We start from the raw sequence: 21,996 nt of genomic DNA on the forward strand, positions 1-21,996 counted from the left end.
AAGTTGTACCCAGTGAGAGAGGTGGCAGGTGAAAAGACACTCATGGAAGAAGATGAGGAGAGCGACTCGGAGGACAACTTGATAAATAGATTACTGATGGATAGACCGCCTCCGAGAGTTGGGGAGATTGAAAGTAGAGGACTCGCAAGGGGAGATGGGGCTGCCATAGAGGGGTATGTACCACTTCCTACATCGGAATGGACACCTATCAAAGGTGGGGAGACACCTCAACATAGTACAGCACAGAGTGTAGTCGGAAGGTTTGTGGTACAGAAAACGCCAACCGCAGAGAGGGCGGAACCTTGTAGATTGCCAGATGCTCTCCAAGTACCCGTTACCATAGGACCCATAGTATCGATTTACAACCCAGAGAATGGGAGAGAGGAAGAACAGATACGGTTAGACAGTGAAAGGGTTGAGATGGAAAGGAGGAATAACACGACAAATGCCTGGAAGCAATTGCCAGGACCGGTAACGTGGAACACCCCATTCGAACCGACAGTGAGTCCCGCAACAGAGCAGGGGGGTCAAAGAGGACCGATGGACCTAAGGGGACCACGTCCGAAATCCTTTAAAGAGTTAAGAGTTGACTTGAGAGAATGGGATGGGTCCGCAGAAACGCAGAGCAATAGGTCAAGAGCAGAAGCTGAGTGGGAAAATCGAGGCAATGGGACAGTATCTCACTGCGGGGCTAGTGAAAGCAGTCAGGGACGTGAGGGTCAAAGCCAGGAGAACAGAGGAGTAATACGTCCTAATGATGGGAGGGGCCAGCAGGAGCGAGATGGTAGAAGCATGGAGTGTGAAGAGATGTCTCGGCTCTTTGAAAAGGGTGGAGACCAAATGGTACTAGCATACAGAGATAGGTTTAGGTGCACTCATCACGCGCCAGGGGAGAATGTGCAACACTGGAATAGGGGGAACAATGAAAGATCTTGCCATACATCGGGTGATCAGAGGTCACAGACCAATTGTGAAGAAAGGGGGAGTAATGGAATGTCTTACCATGAACCCAGAGAATCCAGGCATGAAGGGGAAGGTGGGACTATGAGGCACAATGGAGTGTTTCATCATCCACCCAGAGAGGACGGAACAGCATGGGACCTGGAGGGGTGGGAGCATGGGAGGACTCCACGTAACTCACCTGAGCCCAGACGTAGGACTCGGAGCTGGGATGGGAAAGATGGAAATGGACCCCCTAGAGATGGTATACTGAAAGCTACAATAAGGACAAAAAGACTTGATGTCACCAGTTTAAAATCTGATTTGGATGAGATCATAGATGGTACGTTGGCCTTAGAAAGGATCGACTTGTATGAACAAGATGAGTTGCTGTTCATAGCGAAAGATGTTACTCGAAAGGCGAGAGCGACTCATGAGAAACTGTCTGAACTGGCAGACAGGTACATGGTAGATTTGTCCAGAACAAAGACCCTACAGAGTAACCATAGGTTACAATACTCAGATCAAGACTTAGATGAGAAAAGGACAACCGGATTGAAAACACACATAAGGGAACTAATAGCAGGAATAAGAGCGTGGAGGGATCTGGACAAATGGGAGGAGAGATGGTCCAAAAGGGGAACTGTTAGGCGGTGTGCGAATGGGACGTCTCCTGAGGGAAGGTTGATGAAGATGGAGGCATTCCCTTTGAGAGAAATATCAAATGGGAATTATGTACATGTGCCCTGGAGTAGAGGAGATTTAGCTGCATTTACCAACTCATTCCCGAAGTTAAGGGGCAATCCAGTAGAGTGGTATAAGCAGGTAGAAAGGTTTGTAAAGATCTCGAAAGTATTGTGGATTGATTTGAACACTTTGTTTGACATTGTGGTCCCATCTGACTTGTGGACATCGTGCAAGACTAGTGTTGAATGGCCAACTACCGACCCAGTTTGAGGCCCTTAACGCATGGATTAGGGCGGCGCACGACAGGAATCTGAATAGGCGTCAAGAAAGGCTGACGCGATCAGTAAGAGCAGTGCGAGATTCCAAATGGGATGAGGACGCTAAGAGATGGAGGGTACAGGCTATTGAGGTGGATAAGTTGTACCCAGTGAGAGAGGTGGCAGGTGAAAAGACACTCATGGAAGAAGATGAGGAGAGCGACTCGGAGGACAACTTGATAAATAGATTACTGATGGATAGACCGCCTCCGAGAGTTGGGGAGATTGAAAGTAGAGGACTCGCAAGGGAAGATGGGGCTGCCATAGAGGGGTATGTACCACTTCCTACATAGGAATGGACACCTATCAAAGGTGGGGAGACACCTCAACATAGTACAGCACAGAGTGTAGTCGGAAGGTTTGTGGTACAGAAAACGCCAACCGCAGAGAGGGCGGAACCTTGTAGATTGCCAGATGCTCTCCAAGTACCCGTTACCATAGGACCCATAGTATCGATTTACAACCCAGAGAATGGGAGAGAGGAAGAACAGATACGGTTAGACAGTGAAAGGGTTGAGATGGAAAGGAGGAATAACACGACAAATGCCTGGAAGCAATTGCCAGGACCGGTAACGTGGAACACCCCATTCGAACCGACAGTGAGTCCCGCAACAGAGCAGGGGGGTCAAAGAGGACCGATGGACCTAAGGGGACCACGTCCGAAATCCTTTAAAGAGTTAAGAGTTGACTTGAGAGAATGGGATGGGTCCGCAGAAACGCAGAGCAATAGGTCAAGAGCAGAAGCTGAGTGGGGAAATCGAGGCAATGGGACAGTATCTCACTGCGGGGCTAGTGAAAGCAGTCAGGGACGTGAGGGTCAAAGCCAGGAGAACAGAGGAGTAATACGTCCTAATGATGGGAGGGGCCAGCAGGAGCGAGATGGTAGAAGCATGGAGTGTGAAGAGATGTCTCGGCTCTTTGAAAAGGGTGGAGACCAAATGGTACTAGCATACAGAGATAGGTTTAGGTGCACTCATCACGCGCCAGGGGAGAATGTGCAACACTGGAATAGGGGGAACAATGAAAGATCTTGCCATACATCGGGTGATCAGAGGTCACAGACCAATTGTGAAGAAAGGGGGAGTAATGGAATGTCTTACCATGAACCCAGAGAATCCAGGCATGAAGGGGAAGGTGGGACTATGAGGCACAATGGAGTGTTTCATCATCCACCCAGAGAGGACGGAACAGCATGGGACCTGGAGGGGTGGGAGCATGGGAGGATTCCACGTAACTCACCTGAGCCCAGACGTAGGACTCGGAGCTGGGATGGGAAAGATGGAAATGGACCCCCTAGAGATGGTATACTGAAAGCTACAATAAGGACAGAAAGACTTGATGTCACCAGTTTAAAATCTGATTTGGATGAGATCATAGATGGTACGTTGGCCTTAGAAAGGATCGACTTGTATGAACAAGATGAGTTGCTGTTCATAGCGAAAGATGTTACTCGAAAGGCGAGAGCGACTCATGAGAAACTGTCTGAACTGGCAGACAGGTACATGGTAGATTTGTCCAGAACAAAGACCCTACAGAGTAACCATAGGTTACAATACTCAGATCAAGACTTAGATGAGAAAAGGACAACCGGATTGAAAACACACATAAGGGAACTAATAGCAGGAATAAGAGCGTGGAGGGATCTGGACAAATGGGAGGAGAGATGGTCCAAAAGGGGAACTGTTAGGCGGTGTGCGAATGGGACGTCTCCTGAGGGAAGGTTGATGAAGATGGAGGCATTCCCTTTGAGAGAAATATCAAATGGGAATTATGTACATGTGCCCTGGAGTAGAGGAGATTTAGCTGCATTTACCAACTCATTCCCGAAGTTAAGGGGCAATCCAGTAGAGTGGTATAAGCAGGTAGAAAGGTTTGTAAAGATCTCGAAAGTATTGTGGATTGATTTGAACACTTTGTTTGACATTGTGGTCCCATCTGACTTGTGGACATCGTGCAAGACTAGTGTTGAATGGCCAACTACTGAACCAGTGAGGGATGCTCAGACAAATGGACCGTCTGAAATTGTCATGCAAAAGTATGAAAGGGTAATAGCTTGGCTGAAAGATAAGGTACCACCCCAGGACATAGATTGGGTAAAAATAGACCGAACAAGACAAGAACCAAAGGAGACAGTTCATGAGTTCTATGAAAGGTTGTTGAAAACCTTCAAACAATACAGTGGACTCGATGTAATGGATCCCAAAGATATAGGACAGTTTGTGTCAAAGTTTGTTTTGGGGTTGAGACCTGATATTTGTTTGATGATTCAGCAACATTTAATTTGTTGGCAAAACAAACCACTAGATGAAATTTTAAGGTATGCCAGATACTGTAGCGATGAGATAGATTCCAAGACAAAGAAAATGAAGGAGAAGCTGATGGTGGTACAGATGCAGTCAGCCGGAAAGGGCGGACAGCAGAAACAGGGAACGGGGACAATGGGACGGAAGTCGAATGGTCAGAACAAGGATAGTGAAGAAAGTCAGAGACCTAGAATAGATTTTGCCACTTTAAAGAAAACGACAAAGTGCCACCAGTGTCACCAGGTGGGACATTGGAGACGCGAGTGTCCCTTTAACCCTGAAAATGGAGAACTAGAATTAGAACAGGAAGTTCAGGAGGTTCCAGTTCAAAGGGCGACAGTCTCAGGAAGCAAGGTGGTCAAAGGGGGGACTTCGGCTCCACGAGCTCAGTTTCCACAGCCACCAAGGATCGCGACAGGGGGAAAAGTCTATAAACAAATGCCTCTTTTTATTGAAGAAGAAAAATGTTATTACATTGACCCAATGACCGGTCAACGTGTGAACAGAGAAGAGGACTGTACCCTCGGGGCAGTTCTAGAAGTAGATCAGAGAGGGCCATTTGTTGAGGCAGAGGTAGCAGGGTGCCCGATGAAATTCTTGGTGGATACTGGAGCTACTCGATCAACTCTAAGATCAGCAGTGGTTCCTGACCTACCAATGTCGGGGGAAACAATTCAGGTGGTTGGAGTCGCAAATAGAAGAATGACTAGTCCTTTGACAGAACCAGTGTCAGTGAAAATAGGGAATTACACAAATGAACATCAGTTTGTGGTATGTGATTCTAGTCCTGTATGTCTGTTAGGGAGGGATTTGTTGTGCAAATTGAATTGCACCATATACTGCACCCCTCAGGGTGTGGAGGTACAGACCGCAGATGATGATGCTACCTTTAAGATTGCCAATGAGAGAACATGTATAGAACTGTATCCTACTCTGACCGTGGAAGACCTTCCTTGTGACCTAAGAGATGCTGTCTCAGCTGAAGTATGGGATTTTACTGGGGAAGAGATAGGACTGATCAAAGGGGTGGAACCAGTGAAGATCATGATAAAACCAAACGCTGAATTTCCAAGAACGCCTCAGTATAAACTGTCCCAGGAAACGATTGCAGGAATAAGACCTGTGATTGACTCAATGATTCAACAGGGAATACTGAAAGAAATCGTGGGTAGTCCATGTAACTCCCCGATTATGGGTTTGCAGAAACCTAGTGGGAAGTTCAGAATAGTTCAGGACCTTCGAAAGATTAACAACATTGTGGTTTCATGTTGTCCAGTGGTACCGAATCCATCAGTGATACTGTTTCAAATACCATTCCAAGCTGAGTGGTTTACAGTGATAGACCTTTGTCAAGCCTTCTTTTCCATCCCATTAGATGAGGACAGTCAGTATCTTTTCGCATTTAAAATGGAAGATCGCGCCTTAACATGGTGTCGAATCCCACAAGGGTTCACAGATAGCCCTTCGATCTTCAGTCAGCTGTTGAAGAAGAACCTTGAAAGTCTGGTATTGCCACAGAACTCGGTTCTGGTCCAGTACATAGACGACCTACTTGTTACGTCAGAAACAGAGGAAGCTTGTAAGGAAGACACCATTGCTTTACTGAATCATTTAGCTGAGAATGGACATAAGGTATCTCCGAACAAATTACAGTACTGTCTGACAGAAGTACAGTATCTGGGTCACCGAATAGAGAAGGGGAAGCGCAAGGTGTCTCCAGACAGGATAGAGGCCATCATGAAAATGAATGCGCCAACGACACAGAGAGAAGTTAGGATGTTCTTAGGAATGGTTGGTTACTGCCGACAGTGGATAGCTAACTTTTCACTGAAAGCAAAACCTTTACAGAAACTGACGCACAAGGAGGTGAGTGATCCGGTACCATGGGACAACGAGTGCCTAATGGCGTTCCTACAACTGAGAGAGGACTTGTGTCGTGCTCCGGCTTTGGGAATGCCAGATTATGAGAGGATTTTTTCATTATACTGCTGTGAAAGAGAAGGATGTGCGTTATCAGTGTTGGTGCAAGTACACGGAAATGCCCGTAGACCAGTTGCATATTTTTCAACTACATTAGATCCGGTAGCCGCAGCGTTGCCCGGATGTCTCAAATCCGTTGCTGCAACAGGTGTCAGCATTGAGAGGTGTGAGAACATAGTAATGGGACATCAATTAGTGGTGTATGTACCGCATTCGGTAGAATTGTTAATGACAAGGACCAAGACGCAGCACTTGACCAATAGTAGGCTCACGCGCTATGAGCAAGTTATTCTTGCGGCAGAGAACGTGACCCTTAAGAGGTGCTCGGTCTTGAATCCTGCTACATTGATGCCACTTCCTAATGATATAGAAGGCGAAGAATGTGAAGATCACGATTGCCTAGATGTGACTGAACTATGCACGAAGCCCAGACCAGATATTGTGGATGAGCCATTGATCGACCCTGATGAAATTTACTTTGTTGATAGCTCATGTTTAAGAGACGATACTGGTCGGTTGAGAGCAGCTTATGCTGTTTGCACCATTACTGGAGTTGTGGAAGCCGCTTGCCTGGAAGGAGTACACTCCGCTCAGGTAGCAGAAATCATTGCATTGACACGTGCCTGTATAGCAGGTAGCAAAAAGAGAGTCACCATCTATACCGATAGCCAATATGGTTTCGGTGTAGTTCATGATTTCGGGCAATTGTGGTCTCAGAGGGGTTACAAGACCTCCTCTGGTTCGCCAATCAGAAATGGGGAATTTGTACGACTGCTGTTAGAAGCATTGCAAGGACCAGCTGAAATTGCAGTGGTCAAGTGTACAGCTCACACTAAAAATACAGATTTTGTGTCACAAGGAAACAGATATGCAGATGAAGTTGCCCGCTATTGTGCGGAGCAAGGGTATACTTTCACGGAGGTGGAAGTAGGCGGGGCAAAGGAAAAAACAGAAGTCAATATGATATTAGAGACCGTAGATACATGGGAAGATCTGAAACAAATGCAAGAAAATGCACCTGAGTCAGAGAAAAGGTCCTGGGAAGCAGCAGGTTGTGTGAGAAGTGAAATGGATTTTTGGGTTTCAGCAGATGGAAGAGCAGTGTTACCAGAGGAATTAGTGAGTCCAATGGCACGACAAATACATGGTCCGACACACTTAGGAAGGGATGCCATGCTGAGAGTATTTAGGCAAACTTGGTATTGCCCAAAATTCAGGATTGCAGCAGAAGCAGTCTGTAGGAGATGTGTCACATGTCAGCAACTGAATGTAGGGAAAAGAACACCAGTTACCATGAGTCACATTGGGAGGTCTGGGGGGCCTTTCAACAGAATGCAATTAGATTTCATTGAAATGCCTAGAGTCAACTGCCTTAGGTATGTGTTGGTGGTCGTATGCATATTTTCCAGGTGGGTCGAGGCATACCCTACACGTAGGTGCGATACACTCACCGTAGCAGAACTGTTACTTAGAGAATTGATCCCGCGCTACGGGATGCCAGGCTCTCTGGAATCTGATCGAGGAACACATTTTAACAGTGAAATTGTGAAGATGCTCTGTGCCGCATTGAACATTGATCAGAAGTTGCACTGTAGCTATCGACCAGAGGCTTCAGGAATTGTGGAGCAGATAAATGGGACACTAAAGTGTCGAATTGCCAAAGTGTGTTCTTCAACTTCCTTGAGTTGGCCAGATGCTTTGCCTTTAGTGTTGATGAGCATGCGTAGCACACCCGACCGGAGGACAGGTCTCTCTCCACACGAGGTGCTGATGGGGAGGGCAATGAGGCTTCCTTCTGTACCAACTGCAACACTATTAAACATTACAGATGACCTGATCCTGGATTACTGCAAAGGACTGTCTGACGCCATTCATTCTGTGTCCTTCCAGGTGCAGGCTGCTGAGGTCCCATCTTCAAGAGAGTTGTGTCATGACCTGTGCCCAGGAGAGTGGGTGCTAGTGAAGAAACACGTCCGGAAAAACTGCCTAGACGTGCGCTGGAGAGGACCTTTTCAGGTCATACTGACCACGAATACGGCTATCAAGTGTGGAGGCCTGCCGAATTGGATACACGCTTCCCACACCCGAAGAGTTCCAGCACCCCTGGAAGAAACAGCTCCTCTCACAGATAAGAATCCAGCTGAAGACAGTGAACCATTAGAGGGGATCAGTCAAGCCGTGGGGGTGTCTGAAGAAGTTGGGAGCGTTGCAGATCCAGAAGAAGAAGGGCAAGGCAGAAGCGAAACTGAAGCTGCAACAGAAGGAGAGAGCAGTTGTGAATGTGACTTGGAAACAGATCAGGAACAGAGTGATCAGGAACCGAGCAGGAGGGAAAGCAATAGGAGAACAAGAAGTGGGGCAGCTACTTGGCCTGAAAGAAGAAGGAGGCCGAGTCTGAAGCTAGCTCGAGAAGAAACTCTTGCTCCTATATCCGAAGATTCGGATCTGGAAGAAGGTGTATCGGACCAAGAGCAGGAGGGTCTAAGGAGATCAAGGAGAGTACGAGTGCCTAGCAGAAGATACTCTACACCTGAGTGGACCTACCTCACTGCAGATGTCCGAGGGACGCAGAGCTGGGAGGGTGAGGGAAGTGACCCTGACCAGAACTGACCCAATCATCACAGTGGAAATAAGATTCCTGTTGCCAGGATTGGAGGTCGAAAGACTGCTGACACTCAACATCGTCTATCCTCCTCTCCTGAGCGGAATAAGAAAATTGATATTTGAGACTGTTGAGTTTCCGTGTTGCTGTTCAAGGAGTCCAATACTGGAGGGAGTCCTTCTCCGTATGGAAATATTTGAGCTAGTGGTGGAACTTCTGGGAACACGCATAGTTTCAGATTGCTAAAAAGACTTTGATAAAGAACATTTGTTAATACAGATCAAAAGGATAACCTAGTGCCAAATGTAAGAAGACAGAAACTATGGACTTCCATTTTAGTGAATGGAGAAGGGCTAGAGTTGTCTATTGCTACAGAACTTAATGACTGTTCTTGCGGGAGAGAATTGTCAGCTTCCAAGTGTGGTTCAAAGAAAGACATTGTGGTTCAAATGAAGAGAATCTTTGTGCAAAGCAAAAAGGACATTGAGAAGAAGTAAGAGACTTTGCTGAGAACGACAAACAGAGCTACACTGTTTGAGATCATGGAGACTGGCAACCCGAACCGCAGGGCAAAATGCATAGTAGGCACACTTTTAGTGGTAGTGATTTCTCTTATAGTTTTAGTAGTTACTGTATCATATATAGTGGGACATGAGAACGAAACAAAGATAAGATCAGAAACAAAGAAAGCATCAACACAAAAGCCTATCACTGTTGCTGAGGTAAAAGGAGAAAACACTGAGAAAGAAAAGGCTTTGCTAGATGCTGAGATCAAAAGATTACATGTTGACGAATCACAGGGGAACTTTAGGTCAAATGCTTATGCCAAGTTGCTCTACGAATACATTGATGTCATGGAGGCGAAGAATTGCTACGTTTGTATGCAATTACCAGCTTCTGTGGAGGAGGGTATCAGATACCATCATCTTCCATTGACGTATGGAATCACATGTAGTTTGTTGTTGAGCATATTCTATGGACGAGATGGGTTCGAGTATTATTTCTCGAATTTTGACTCGACATTGCCAGAGGTCCCAAACTATAAGCATCTGAATAAGTGGGACTACTACAAGTGCGAGGACAGGTTACAGAAATTTTTCATTCCATGGAAAACGTTAGATACTTCATATGCCCGAAGAAATAATCTGACTTGTCAAGTGTCAGAAATTGAGAAAAAGTTTATAGGGCAGGTGGATACTAGATATAAGAGGCAAAAGATTCTAAAAGCTTCAGGACAGTGGGAAACAGATTGGACTAAGGAAGAAAGGATACATCAAAGAAAGGGTAGCCTTGGTCCAATTGCTTTAGACAAGGAGAAACGGGGGAAACTGTGCATTCACAGGAGTTACTCCTATTATGAGAATATGTATGTAGGTCAAGTCAGTTGTGAACATGCTTTCCAATTGGAGTACTACTCCAAAGATTTTTTGAAGGAGATGCAAGCAATTCCAAATGTATATTTTGTATGTGGAAGAAATGCATATGTGAAATTACCAGATAACTGGTACGGATCATGCTATTTAGCAATTGTCTTCCCCAAAATATACCATGTTGAGAATCTAGAAACGACAAAGAGAGGAATACCAACAAGAGGGAGGAGAGATCTAGGTGCTGAAGAGGTAGTTGGGGATGTATTTGGTGCTGCATTCCCTCTCTTGGGATTGATACTGAATGACATAAAAATTAGAAGATTGGCTACAGTCGTAGATAGGTTATCTGCCAGTACTGCTAGATCCTTAATGCTGGTGGAGGGAGAGATGCAATCGATAAGAGCAATGGTTCTTCAGAACCGACTTGCTTTAGATGTTCTGTTAGCCAAAGAGGGCGGAGTCTGTAAGGCCTTGAAGGTCCAGGAATGTTGTACTTACATTCCAGACAATTCAAAACCTTTAGAGAAGTACATACAAAATATTACTGCGATTCATCATGAAATTGAGGATCTGACAAAGATAAATGTGTGGGAAAAAGTAGGCCAAGGAATGGGTAATGTTGGAGGTTGGTTTGCCAACCTAGGAAATGGGATCATTTGGTACATATTGAAACCCATCATCATAATTGTGATTTGTGTAATCACTTTGTGGGGATTGGTGCGACTGTACCAATGGTATAGAGCAAACAGGTTGCAGAGATCCATGAGGGAACAGGAGAAAAGACTGACTGCGATGCAGGATACACAATATAAGAGTCTGAAGGCTCTAGAGACAATGAAACGTGGGGGTATTGCAACAACTTCAGTCTGAAAGATCCTACATTTTAGAGATGGTGTTTTGATGGTGATGACTCCTGAAAGTCATCAAAGGGGGGACTGAGAGATCACAAATCTGAAAAATGTATAAGTACACCATATTTACAAGCACGTAGTGTTAGTTTAAATTGTATTACACAAGAGTGTCAATTTATATAGTGAAAATATATGAGTGTTTGTTTTAATTAGAATAGATACATATATAAGTGTGGAAAACTAATGTAGAGGTTGTAGAAATGTTAAAATGATGTTGGAGTCACACGTTAGATGACTAAGTGAAAACGAAATGTAATTCTGCAAACCATGAAAATGTGTAGGCCACATGGCATTTCACAGGAAACGAAAGATGCTGCTACACTTTTAGTGACGTGGATTCTAATGTCATTTGAGTGCAAATGTATTATTAGGCATAGTATTGAAATATATGTTTTACATAGATGTGTTATATTTTAGTATATGTGTGTTAGTTAAATATCGTTTAAACAAAGAAATTAAATGTGCATATTGCAGAGGCCCGTTTCATGTAATTTTAGTAGGCCTGAATAGAGAAAGTTGCTTCTTTGATCTGCCAGAGCTCGTTAAGGAGAAGTCGCACAGAGCACGAACGATAGGTCTGTTCAAAATGTTTTATGACTCTTAGATATGGTAGAGACTGGAATTTGGGGCCTACCGAGAGAGTGTCTGTTTGCAGGTGCAAGGGGAACTTAAATCAGAAATAATGAATAGGCCCTTGTTCAGAAGTGCCAGGCACAGGCCTGTAGGAGTCTTCAGGAATTTTAGGGGGTACCGCTTGGACGGAGAGAAGCCTGGGAAGCAAGGTCAACTTTAATGAAGAGTCCAGAGGAGCACCAGGACGGAATTTGCCGCTCAAAACTGCACCACGTGAGAGGCGTCGACATGGGCGTTCCTATTGGAAATGTGATTTGGTATTAGGGATAGCACCCCGGGGTGGAGTTAGAGCAGATGATCTGAGGAGCCTAAGAGAGCGGATGGGTAGGCAGATAGAGAACTAACAGACTTCAATTTGGAAACAAAGACTAAGGGAAGTGTGTGATCTTCTTTGGAAGTCACCACTGCTGACACTTTTTTAGGTAAAGATCTTGTTAAGTAGGGATGTCACTTAGTCTAGTGTAGGGACAGATTTAACTTGTACTTTTCCTTTCTGTAAATGACTCTCAGGTTGCAACTCACAGCGATTCTTGCAACACTTATGCTTTTTGAGATAGTTTTGATAATTTCCTTTTGCCGATTGAGAATATTCAGAGAGTACCTTTTTGTATTAATACCTTATACCTTTTGAATCTTATTCTGAGATGTTTGTATCTCCAGATACTTTTGACTTTGAATTAAAACTTTTTAACCTTTCCCAGTGGTAAGTGGTTCTTTAGAGTGGTTTAAGTTCCTAATTGACTAACCTAGTAGTAGATTGTCTTTTACTCAATGACAGGTACCAACGATTCAGTCGACATGATTAGGGATCTGGTAAGGTAACTAGAGACCAGAAACCCCGCGTTAACGGCATTCTCGCCAATGCTCAAGTTCAGGTTATTAACAAAATGCAATCAATTCAAAATGCTGCAGCGAGAGTACTATCCAAAACACCCAAATTCAATTCTATTGCCCACATTATTCGGAACTACCACTGGTTACCAATAAAAAAGCGTATAAAATTCAAAACACTATGTCTGGTTTTCAAAGCACTGCATCATTTAGGCCCGCAGTTCAATCAATCAATCACAACATTTATATAGCGCACTACTCACCCGGAGGGTCTCAAGGCGCTTGGGGAGGGGGGGTCCGCTACTGCTCGAACAGCCAGGTCTTGAGCTGCTTCCTGAAGGTGAGGTGGTCTTGGGTCAGGCGGAGGTGGGTCGGGAGGGAGTTCCAGGTCTTGGCGGCCAGGTAGGAGAAGGACCTTCCTCCTGTGGTGGCTCTTCGGATGTGGGGGACGGCGGCGAGGGCGTGGCTGGTCGATCGAAGCTGGCGGGTGGGAGTGTAGAAGTTGAGGCGGCTGTTGAGGTATCTTGGGCCTTGGTTGTGTAGGGCTTTGTGTGCGTGGGTGAGGAGACGGAAGGTGATTCTCTTGTTGACCGGGAGCCAGTGCAGGTCTCTCAGGTGTCCGGAGATGTGGCTGTGTCGGGGGATGTCGAGGATGAGTCTTGCCGAGGCGTTCTGGATCCGCTGGAGTCTCTTCTGGAGCTTGGCGGTGGTTCCGGCGTACAGGGCGTTGCTGTAGTCCAGTCGGCTGGTGACGAGGGCCTGGGTGACTGTCCTCCTGGTCTCGGTGGGGATCCACCGGAAGATCTTACGTAGCATGCGCAGGATGTTGAAGCACGACGAGGAGACAGCGTTGACTTGTCTGGTCATGGAGAGGGAGGAGTCCAAGATGAAGCCCAAGTTGCGTGCGTGGTCTGTAGGTTTGGGTGCGCTGCCCAGGGCGGGGGGCCACCAGGAGTCGTCCCAGGCGGAGGGAGAGGAGCCCAGGATGAGAACTTCCGTCTTGTCTGAGTTCAGTTTCAGGCGGCTGGTCATCATCCACATGGCTACGTCTTTCATCCCTTCGTGTAGGTTGGCTCTGGCGGTGGCGGGGTCGTTGGTGAGGGAGAGGATCAGCTGGGTGTCGTCGGCGTAGGAGATGATGTTGAGGTTGTGTTGGCGTGCGATGGCCGCAAGGGGGCTCATGTAGACATTGAAGAGGGTGGGGCTGAGCGAGGAGCCTTGAGGGACGCTGCAGATAATTTCGGAGGCTTCTGATCTGAACGGGGGTAGGCGGACTCTCTGTGTCCAGCGGCGAGGAAGGAGATGATCCATTCTAGTGCCTTCTCCTGGATTCCGACGTTGCTGAGGCGCTGCACAAGGGTGCGGTGGCAGACAGTGTCGAACGCCGCGGAGAGGTCCAGGAGGATGAGGGCCGCTGTTTCTCCGTTGTCGAGCAGGGCTCGGATGTCATCAGTGGCTGCGATGAGGGCGGTCTCGGTGCTGTGGTTGGCCCGGAAGCCAGACTGCGAGAGGTCGAGGGATCCGTTCGTCTCGAGAAAGGCGGCCAGCTGCTTGTTGACGGTCTTCTCGATGACTTTGGCCGGAAACGGGAGGAGCGAGATGGGGCGGTCGTTTTTGAGTTCAGTGGGGTCCGCTGATGGTTTCTTCAGTAGAGCGCTGAGTTCGGCGTGCTTCCAGCTCTCCGGGAAGGTGGCGGTGTAAAAGGAGGTGTTGATGATGTCCTGCAGATGGGGTGCGATGACAGCGTCGGCCTTGTTGAAGACGTGGTGAGGGCAGGGGTCGGTTGGAGATCCGGAGTGGATGGAGTTCATCGTACGGATGGTGTCTTCGGTGGTGATCGGGGTCCAGGCGTGGACGGTGGTGGTGGGGGGCGTTGCTGCGGTCGTGGGGTGCGTCGGTTGTGTGCTGAAGCTGTTGTGTATGTCTGCGATCTTGTTGTGGAAGTAGGAGGCGAGGGAGTTGCAGAGGTCTTGAGATGGGGTGATGTCGTTGTTTCCGGCGTTGGGGTTGGAGAGCTCTTTGACGATGTTGAAGAGTTCCTTGCTGTTGTGTGCGTTGTTGTCCAGTCGTGCCTTGAATGCAGTTTTCTTGGTGGCACGGATCAGTTGGTATTGTTTTCGGGTGGCGAGCTTGAGGGTGGTCATGTTGTCTGGTGTCGGGTCTCTGCGCCATGCTTTCTCGAGGGCTCGGCACATCTTCTTGGAGTTCTTGAGTTCGTCGGTGAACCAGGATGCTTTCTTGCTGCCGGGTCTGCTAGGCGGGGTCCTCAGTGGGGCGAGGTTGTCTGCGCAGTTACTGATCCACTTCGTGAGGTTGTTGGCGGCCTGGCTGGGGTTCGGTGAGCTGGTGGGTGGGTGCCGGCTCAGGGATGCGGCGAGCTGGTCGGCTGTGATCTTGTTCCAGCTTCTGCGTGCCACCTGTTGCTGGTGGTGGTGGATCGTGGTTCTTCTGAAGCTGAAGTGGACGCAGCTGTGGTCCGTCCAGTGGAGTCCGGTGGCGTGGCTGAAGATGATGTCCTTGCTGGATGCGAAGACGGCGTCGAGTGTGTGTCCGGCGTAGTGGGTGGGGGTGGTCACCAGTTGCTTGAGACCGAGGTTAGCGAGGTTGTCCAGCAGGGTGGTGGTGTTGCTGTCGTTGTTGCTCTCCAGGTGGAAGTTGAGGTCCCCAAGGAGGATGTAGTCAGCGGAGGGGAGGGCGTGCGGGCTGATGAAGTCGGCGATGTCTTCGCTGAATTGTGTGCGTGGTCCCGGGGGTCTGTAGATGAGGGTGCCTCTGAGGGTGGTCTTGGGGTCGGTGTGGATCTGGAAGTGCAGGTGTTCGGCGGTTATGAGGGTGTCGTCGGTGTTGGTCGTGATGCGGATGGTGTTCCTGTGGATGATGGCGATGCCTCCTCCCGTCTGGTTGGTGCGGTCCCTCCGGGTGATCTTGTATCCGTCCAAGATGGCGATGGCGATGTCGGGTGCTGAGGAGGCGTTCATCCAGGTTTCCGTGAGGAAGGCAACGTCTGGAGATGTGGTGTCGAGGAGGTTCCAGAGTTCGATGGCGTGTCTGTGGATGGAGCGGGTGTTGAGCAGGATGCACTTAAGGTGGTTGCTGCTGGAGTTCGGCTTGGTGGGTGCTGGTGTAGTGCAGGTCCGGTTGCAGGTGAACTTGCAGGAGTGGCAGCTGAAGGGTCCGTGGGTGCGTCTCGGGGTGGCTCGGTGGCATCCCGGGACTCGGCCGGAGTTGAGTGCGTTGAGTTCGGTGGAGTCGTAGGTCCGGCGGGTGGGTTGGTGAGTGCGGGGGCCAGGGGTCCTGGCGCTGGGCGCGGTCCAGGCGCGGACGGGCGCAGACGGGCTTACCTTTGGCGCGCCTTTGGCACTGGTTACCAATAAAAAAGCGTATAAAATTCAAAACACTATGTCTGGTTTTCAAAGCACTGCATCATTTAGGCCCGCAGTTTCTTAGGATTCAATTCCAACTCTATCTTCCAGCAAGGCAATTAAGATCCATGACCTTGCACCAATTAATGGTGCCCCGCACTAAGACTGTCACCTGGAGTGACAGACGTTTCTCAGTCACGGCAGCCAGACTGTGGAATTCACTCCCGCTCTCAATCAGACTAAGCCACTCTCTTTACTCTTTTCGTAAAGATGTGAAGACCTGGCTATTTGCCCAGTAAATCATGCAGCAAACACATGGGTAGAGACATGAGTTAAGTTCTCAGTGCCAAGACGCCCCCGGGCATACGTTCGCGCTTAACAAATTGCAAAAATAAATAAATACTGCAGTGGTCTAGGGGACAGACCACTGCCTCCAACTGGATCAAGGATTTTGTCGGGGTAGCAGTCGGACTCCTATCCCTACCATGGGGGAGTGCCTGTGCAGGCACCGCCGTAGGGATTAGGATGTCCCTTTCCAACTGCCTTTTCATTGCAATCCAACTGCCATGGAAAGGCAGCCAAAAGGGACTTTGGGGGCCCCAAACAGCCCCGCCCCACGCGGGCCACTCCTAAGTGGCCTGTGGGTGGCACATGCACTGTGTGCTAGACACCACATTATGCCTGGCAAGTGGTGCATGGATGTTCACTAAGTGCCTTTTACTACTGCTGCTTGCACCACCGCCCTTTTCCTGGGCCGCAGCACAAGACGCATATGAAAAAGGCACTTTCCGACTGCCTGCACAGCAGTCCTATTATAATTGGGCAGGTGGGACTGCTGACTCATTGTTGGACGGTTACCTGCCCGTGTCAATGGCGGTCGGACGCTCATCTAACTGCTATCACAATGATGCCCAAAATATGGCATTTGCCAAAAATATGGACTGATCCCAAAATAATATGTTCAAAGGAGGTTGCCCCCAAACAAAGATCGATACAAGAAAATGCTGTATAATTATGAGAATATGGATTGGGTCTCTTTATCAACATAACTGTAATATTTGACAATGGATCTCAATATTGTATTTATTCATCAAAAACATTATGAAGGATTCATCAAAAATATTACTTTTTGGTGGGTTGACAACCAGCCCAAAAGTCAGTAGAGCATATAGCCTCCGCCCTGGTAGTAGAGGACCACAAACCATATTTAGAGAAGCCCAACTACCAGGTGGTGAGCTCTATGACATCAGTACATTTACTGCAGTGCATACACACTGAATGCATAGCAGATTGCTGAATAATAGCCATGTTTTTAGCCTTAATAGCTATTCTGTTCTTGTAACACAAGCTGCCACTTGGGATACAAAATAATGGCCCTGAAACAAAGCATGATCATTCACTGTGCGGTAGGGCCATTGTTTGCTTTCTGTTCTGGGTCTGCCAGCTTTGAATAGTGGTGCCACAAAAGAAAATCCATTTATGGTAATTCCCCTCCTTCCTCACGGGGCGGAGCGATGGTGTGGTTGAGATATGGTGCTCACGTGGCAGATAGACCACCAGATCAAGGGTTTCCCCCAGAGGAGCTGGCTAGCCTCCACTGCTCACTCATAATCAAAACCTAAATATAATTCTACAGGAAAAGATACCAAATATGTTGTAGCAGCTGGTAAGATGTCCCCTATAACTCATTTTAACGTAAACAAAAATTGTCTTGAAAAGTGCAGCTACGATGCCGAGGCCGACCCTTTGCATTTGGATGAAACCCTTTGCTTTAAATTTTGTTATTTGCCTAACTGAAATGGGCAGAAAGACAGCAAGGAAGAAGCATTCTTTCAAACTAAAATATGTACTAAGTAAGTCTGACGCTATCTACTCATCTTTTTTTTATAATTTAATAGATACTTTGTTTTTTTATCCAAAAAGCAGCAATGACTACACTGAATTATTACTGCAATAACTTTAAAGATGTAACTTGTAATGTTTAGTTTTATGGACTTTTATTACCTCATACTTTATGTTGGATTTGTTATAGGGAACATATAACTCCTGATAATGAAATATAGATACCTAGAGTTACAAAACATTCACTCTGACCACCATCAGCTGAAGCTGAATGTGTTTTGTGGTCAAAGATTGATTGTATTCAAATATTTCATATTGCTGTTTTCAAGGACATCGTATTCAGTAGTACCAAAATTGTAAGGTGAACCTCTCTCTTGCTAAACACTCAAAATATGCCCTGGTTCTCAGCTCCACATCAATATCTCTAATGTACAGTATTGTGGTACACTGCTGTATTGGGGTTATGGGTGCAGGCAGGAAAGTGGCTGTGCCCCAAGAGATCCCGCCTACAAGGGTCACCTGCGGTTAGTGATGCAGAGAACTGGAGGGGACAAGAGTCAGGGAGAGGAGAGGAGGAGGAGATGTGTTTTCAAGGCAGTTTTCTACAGGGAGACCACCCTTGTTCTGGGTATGTGTGGGGTGATGCAAACACTGTGTGAGCAATGGAAGGGTATATTTTGCCCTGAGCTAGCACGTGAAACAAAGAAAACTGGAAACCATTCTAGCTACACATAGTACATTAAACAATACTTGTTCTTGGAAACACAATATAAACCGTTTGCTCTAAAACAGGAGTCTCCAGACATTTATGTAATAAGAGATACTTCGGCCCAGTTAAAATCAAATCATCGTACTCTACTAATATTAATAGTGTTGTAATAGTGACCACATCAAGAAGATTACGTTAGAGGCCACCATATGCAAGATAACCAGCAGTGATCACCTCAGTGCATCAGACAGGGTTGTCAGCAGTAATGTAAAAAAAGGCTCTGTCAATTTCGAATGGCTCTACATGGATAATACATACAAGCCTCAGCTGCAGTGCCCCGGCACGAAGGTAATATTATTAGGAATAAGACTCCCCAAATCACTTAGCACTCAAAAATCATCTTTAAATATATTCCAAAAATCCAACCACTTTTTCTTCAAAAGTCTGCTTATTTTGTTCGTAAAATCACACATTTGTCTTGAATACACAATTTTAGCACATATATATTCATTCAACCAATCAAAAGATTTCAATTTAGTAGGCTAAACTGCGCACAGGAGAGCTACTTACAGGTAGCTGGAGAGCTGCAAATAGCTTACAAGCCACCCGGCGGAGACACCGGTGGCCTTGAAGGTATCAAAAACAAGTTTGTAATTGAGAGAAATCAATATTGAGGAACCATTGTGAAATTCTTGAAATGTAAAAATCCTAGTCATAAACCCAATATGGAACACGTATAACTACGTGCATTACTTATGTAAATGTCGAAGTGTTTATGAATTAGCCAAATGGCTGTAGAGAAAAAAAAGGCAACTTTAAAGAGGGTAACCTACACATGTGGTCATTTCAAGTATTTTTTAAATCGTAGCATATAGCCATCTCTCGCATGCCACCTTGGAGCAATAAACAATTCTTTATCAGGTGCATCAAATATTTTTAAAAAAACTTATATTTTACTGTTGCTTTACATTCATTTAGGAGTTCTAACGACTAGCTCAACGGACTACCTGCTGCCCAGCACATCATATCTAATTCTTTACCTCATCTTTGAAAGGTAAGGGTGGAACAGAAGGGTCCAAGGTGAACATGTCCTCATTCAGGGTAGCTTTCATAAACAGGACCAGGCTGTCTACATCTCTCGCCATAGGACCACTCATCGATACAGCTGACCAAAAGGAGAATACAAATGCATTAACCGTCATGTAGCAGCACAATGTCTTGTCCACAATTTTGACACAATGTTATGTCGGATACTAGAATTCAGATTGGCAACAATTTCAGTTTACATTTTTTTCAGATAAAAAAAGATACAGACACCAACAAAGATATATAAAAGCATATAGGGGCGGCATCAGGGGATTAGTCCCTACTAAAAAATACAGAAATTAAACAAAGATCACCTTTAAAATAGCTTTCTTTTTTTTTAAATGAAAAGAAATCCGAAAATTTTAATAGGTCCTTACATGGCTGAAATTTTGTAATCCAAAATAAATGCTACAAATAATGGTAATCTGAAACTATGGAGGTCGACATAGTAGCCATATCCTCTATATGCCTTGATATATGTATGTATGTATTGTTTTTTTGTATAACACATCCGATTAATGTGACTATTGTAATGCAGTGCAATAGCATCATATTCACTCTAAATGTATGTTCTTATCTCTATGGCTTCTGAATTTCTTTACCAATCACTGCAACACCCTGTGCTTGGAAATCCTGCCTGACAGCAGTGCACCTTGCTGAATGTTAATACCACAAGTATGGACTGTATTGTAGCATTTATGCAGCAAGTATTGCTGTAAAAATGTGGTTATTTTCGCGTCCTTAGGACAGTGTTTGTCGTGAAATGTTCAAAATTGATGAATTGAACGTTAAAAAATCTCTATAATGAATTTCAACAGTGCCTAACATATTATCGGTCATTAACAAGATCTTCCCTCAAAGGAAGAACATCCCTGTTTTCACCAAAGCCCAACCCTTATCCCTGCAGCCCTCTACTTGCAACCAGATGTCTTCAATGTACATAATCAATTCCTGGCTCACAACTAATGAAGGCCTAGGCCAACAACCATGTATATAAAAATCTACTCAAAATGAAAAAAATAGTTAACTGTCCGAATGATCATTTCTCTATCATGTCCTCTTAATTAAAAGAAATCCATCTCACATCACACTCCATTTACACCCCAGCGACCTCTAAGCAATCAGACATCCCCTCGCACTTTAACACACACTGAATTGGCCTTATAAATCACCCAACCACTCAGCATATTTTCTTCAACCCTAGACAACTCCGCTTCCCCTTTTCTTGAGAACGTGACTGGAACATTCAACTAATTACTTGGAGTTTTTCATCCTCCATCTTTCTACACCTCACACGTCCAGTTCCTCACACTATGACGTTTACATTTATCTCTCACTGACTCTCACGATGTATCCTCAAACCTCTCGTCTTCCATCTCTCGCTGTACTACAAATGCTCTCACTATTGCATCCTCCCTCACACCCTGTGTACACAATCTCCATCTCACAGGCATACAGAGACTCAGGCTAACCCACATCTTGCGAGAACTGGATATCTGACTGTTTATCTGGATATCTGACTGTTAGAAATGGGATTTCTGGTTGGCTAGGGATTGCGCCTAAGCCAGGCAGAAACCACCACTCTAGTCAGGGCAAGGGAGTTACACACTGAAGATAACCCCTGCTCAACCCTTTGGTAGCTTGGCACGAGCAGTCTGCCTTATCCTAGAGGCAATATGTAAAGTGTTTGCGCACCACACTCACACAGCAGCAACACACTAGGCACACAACAAAAGAAACTCCACACAAGGTTATATAAAAATAGTCTTTGTATTACTCAGAAAACACATTAGAGCATAATCACATTTGCACACTGTGCCATCTGGTACTAGGGGATTATATACAGTACAGGGCCAATCCGCCCACTGTCAGAACCATCAGAACAGGTAAGTAATAACACAACCAGTAACTACTGGTTCAGGCACTTAGCACAAACACATTATGCATAAATCACATTAGATCAGGCGTAAAACACATTATGCATCAATCATATTAGCAACGCACCACAGTAACCCTAACACGGTGCATAGATCCTCTTAGGGCCTCGCGCCCCCAGAACACAAGGTGATCCCAGGCCAAATGGCCTTCCTCGGGGTCCCGTCTTGGGCTACCCCGCAATGTCCTCTGTCCACAAAAGTCAGGGCTCTATGAGTATGTGGCTGTCGTCTGCCACCATGTGCAAAAGTCAGCCCATAACGCACCTGATGCCCAGGCTGCTGGCGCAGGACGCCTCTTAGTTCCCATCTTGAACAATTACCAAATAAAGAGACGGGCGCTGGAAGCAGGAAAACAAGAATAGAGTTTTATTCATCATGAGGAGAGCCTGTCATTTCGGGTACCCGCATGGTGTCTACAGGGTGTGTTCTCTCCTCCCTACCCAACACACACACACACCGGTTTCTCTTCAGGCTTCGTCTTTTATAC

At 46.2% G+C, this 21,996-nt stretch overlaps 1 protein-coding gene across 3 annotated transcripts in view; it reads right to left on the minus strand.

The window, feature by feature from the left end:
- LOC144800563 (vitamin D3 hydroxylase-associated protein-like) overlaps nucleotides 1-21,996 on the minus strand; it is a 345,205-nt gene that overhangs the window by 80,643 nt on the left and 242,566 nt on the right. For all 3 annotated transcript variants that reach the window (XM_078671690.1, XM_078671691.1, XM_078671689.1), the window contains exon 7: nucleotides 19,527-19,651. In XM_078671690.1, coding sequence (XP_078527816.1) covers nucleotides 19,527-19,651 — 125 coding nt within the window. The remainder of the gene's footprint in view (nucleotides 1-19,526; nucleotides 19,652-21,996) is intronic.

Source organism: Lissotriton helveticus, chromosome 1_2 (genome assembly GCF_964261635.1).
Source record: "Lissotriton helveticus chromosome 1_2, aLisHel1.1, whole genome shotgun sequence".
In the NCBI taxonomy this organism is placed as follows: domain Eukaryota; kingdom Metazoa; phylum Chordata; class Amphibia; order Caudata; family Salamandridae; genus Lissotriton; species Lissotriton helveticus.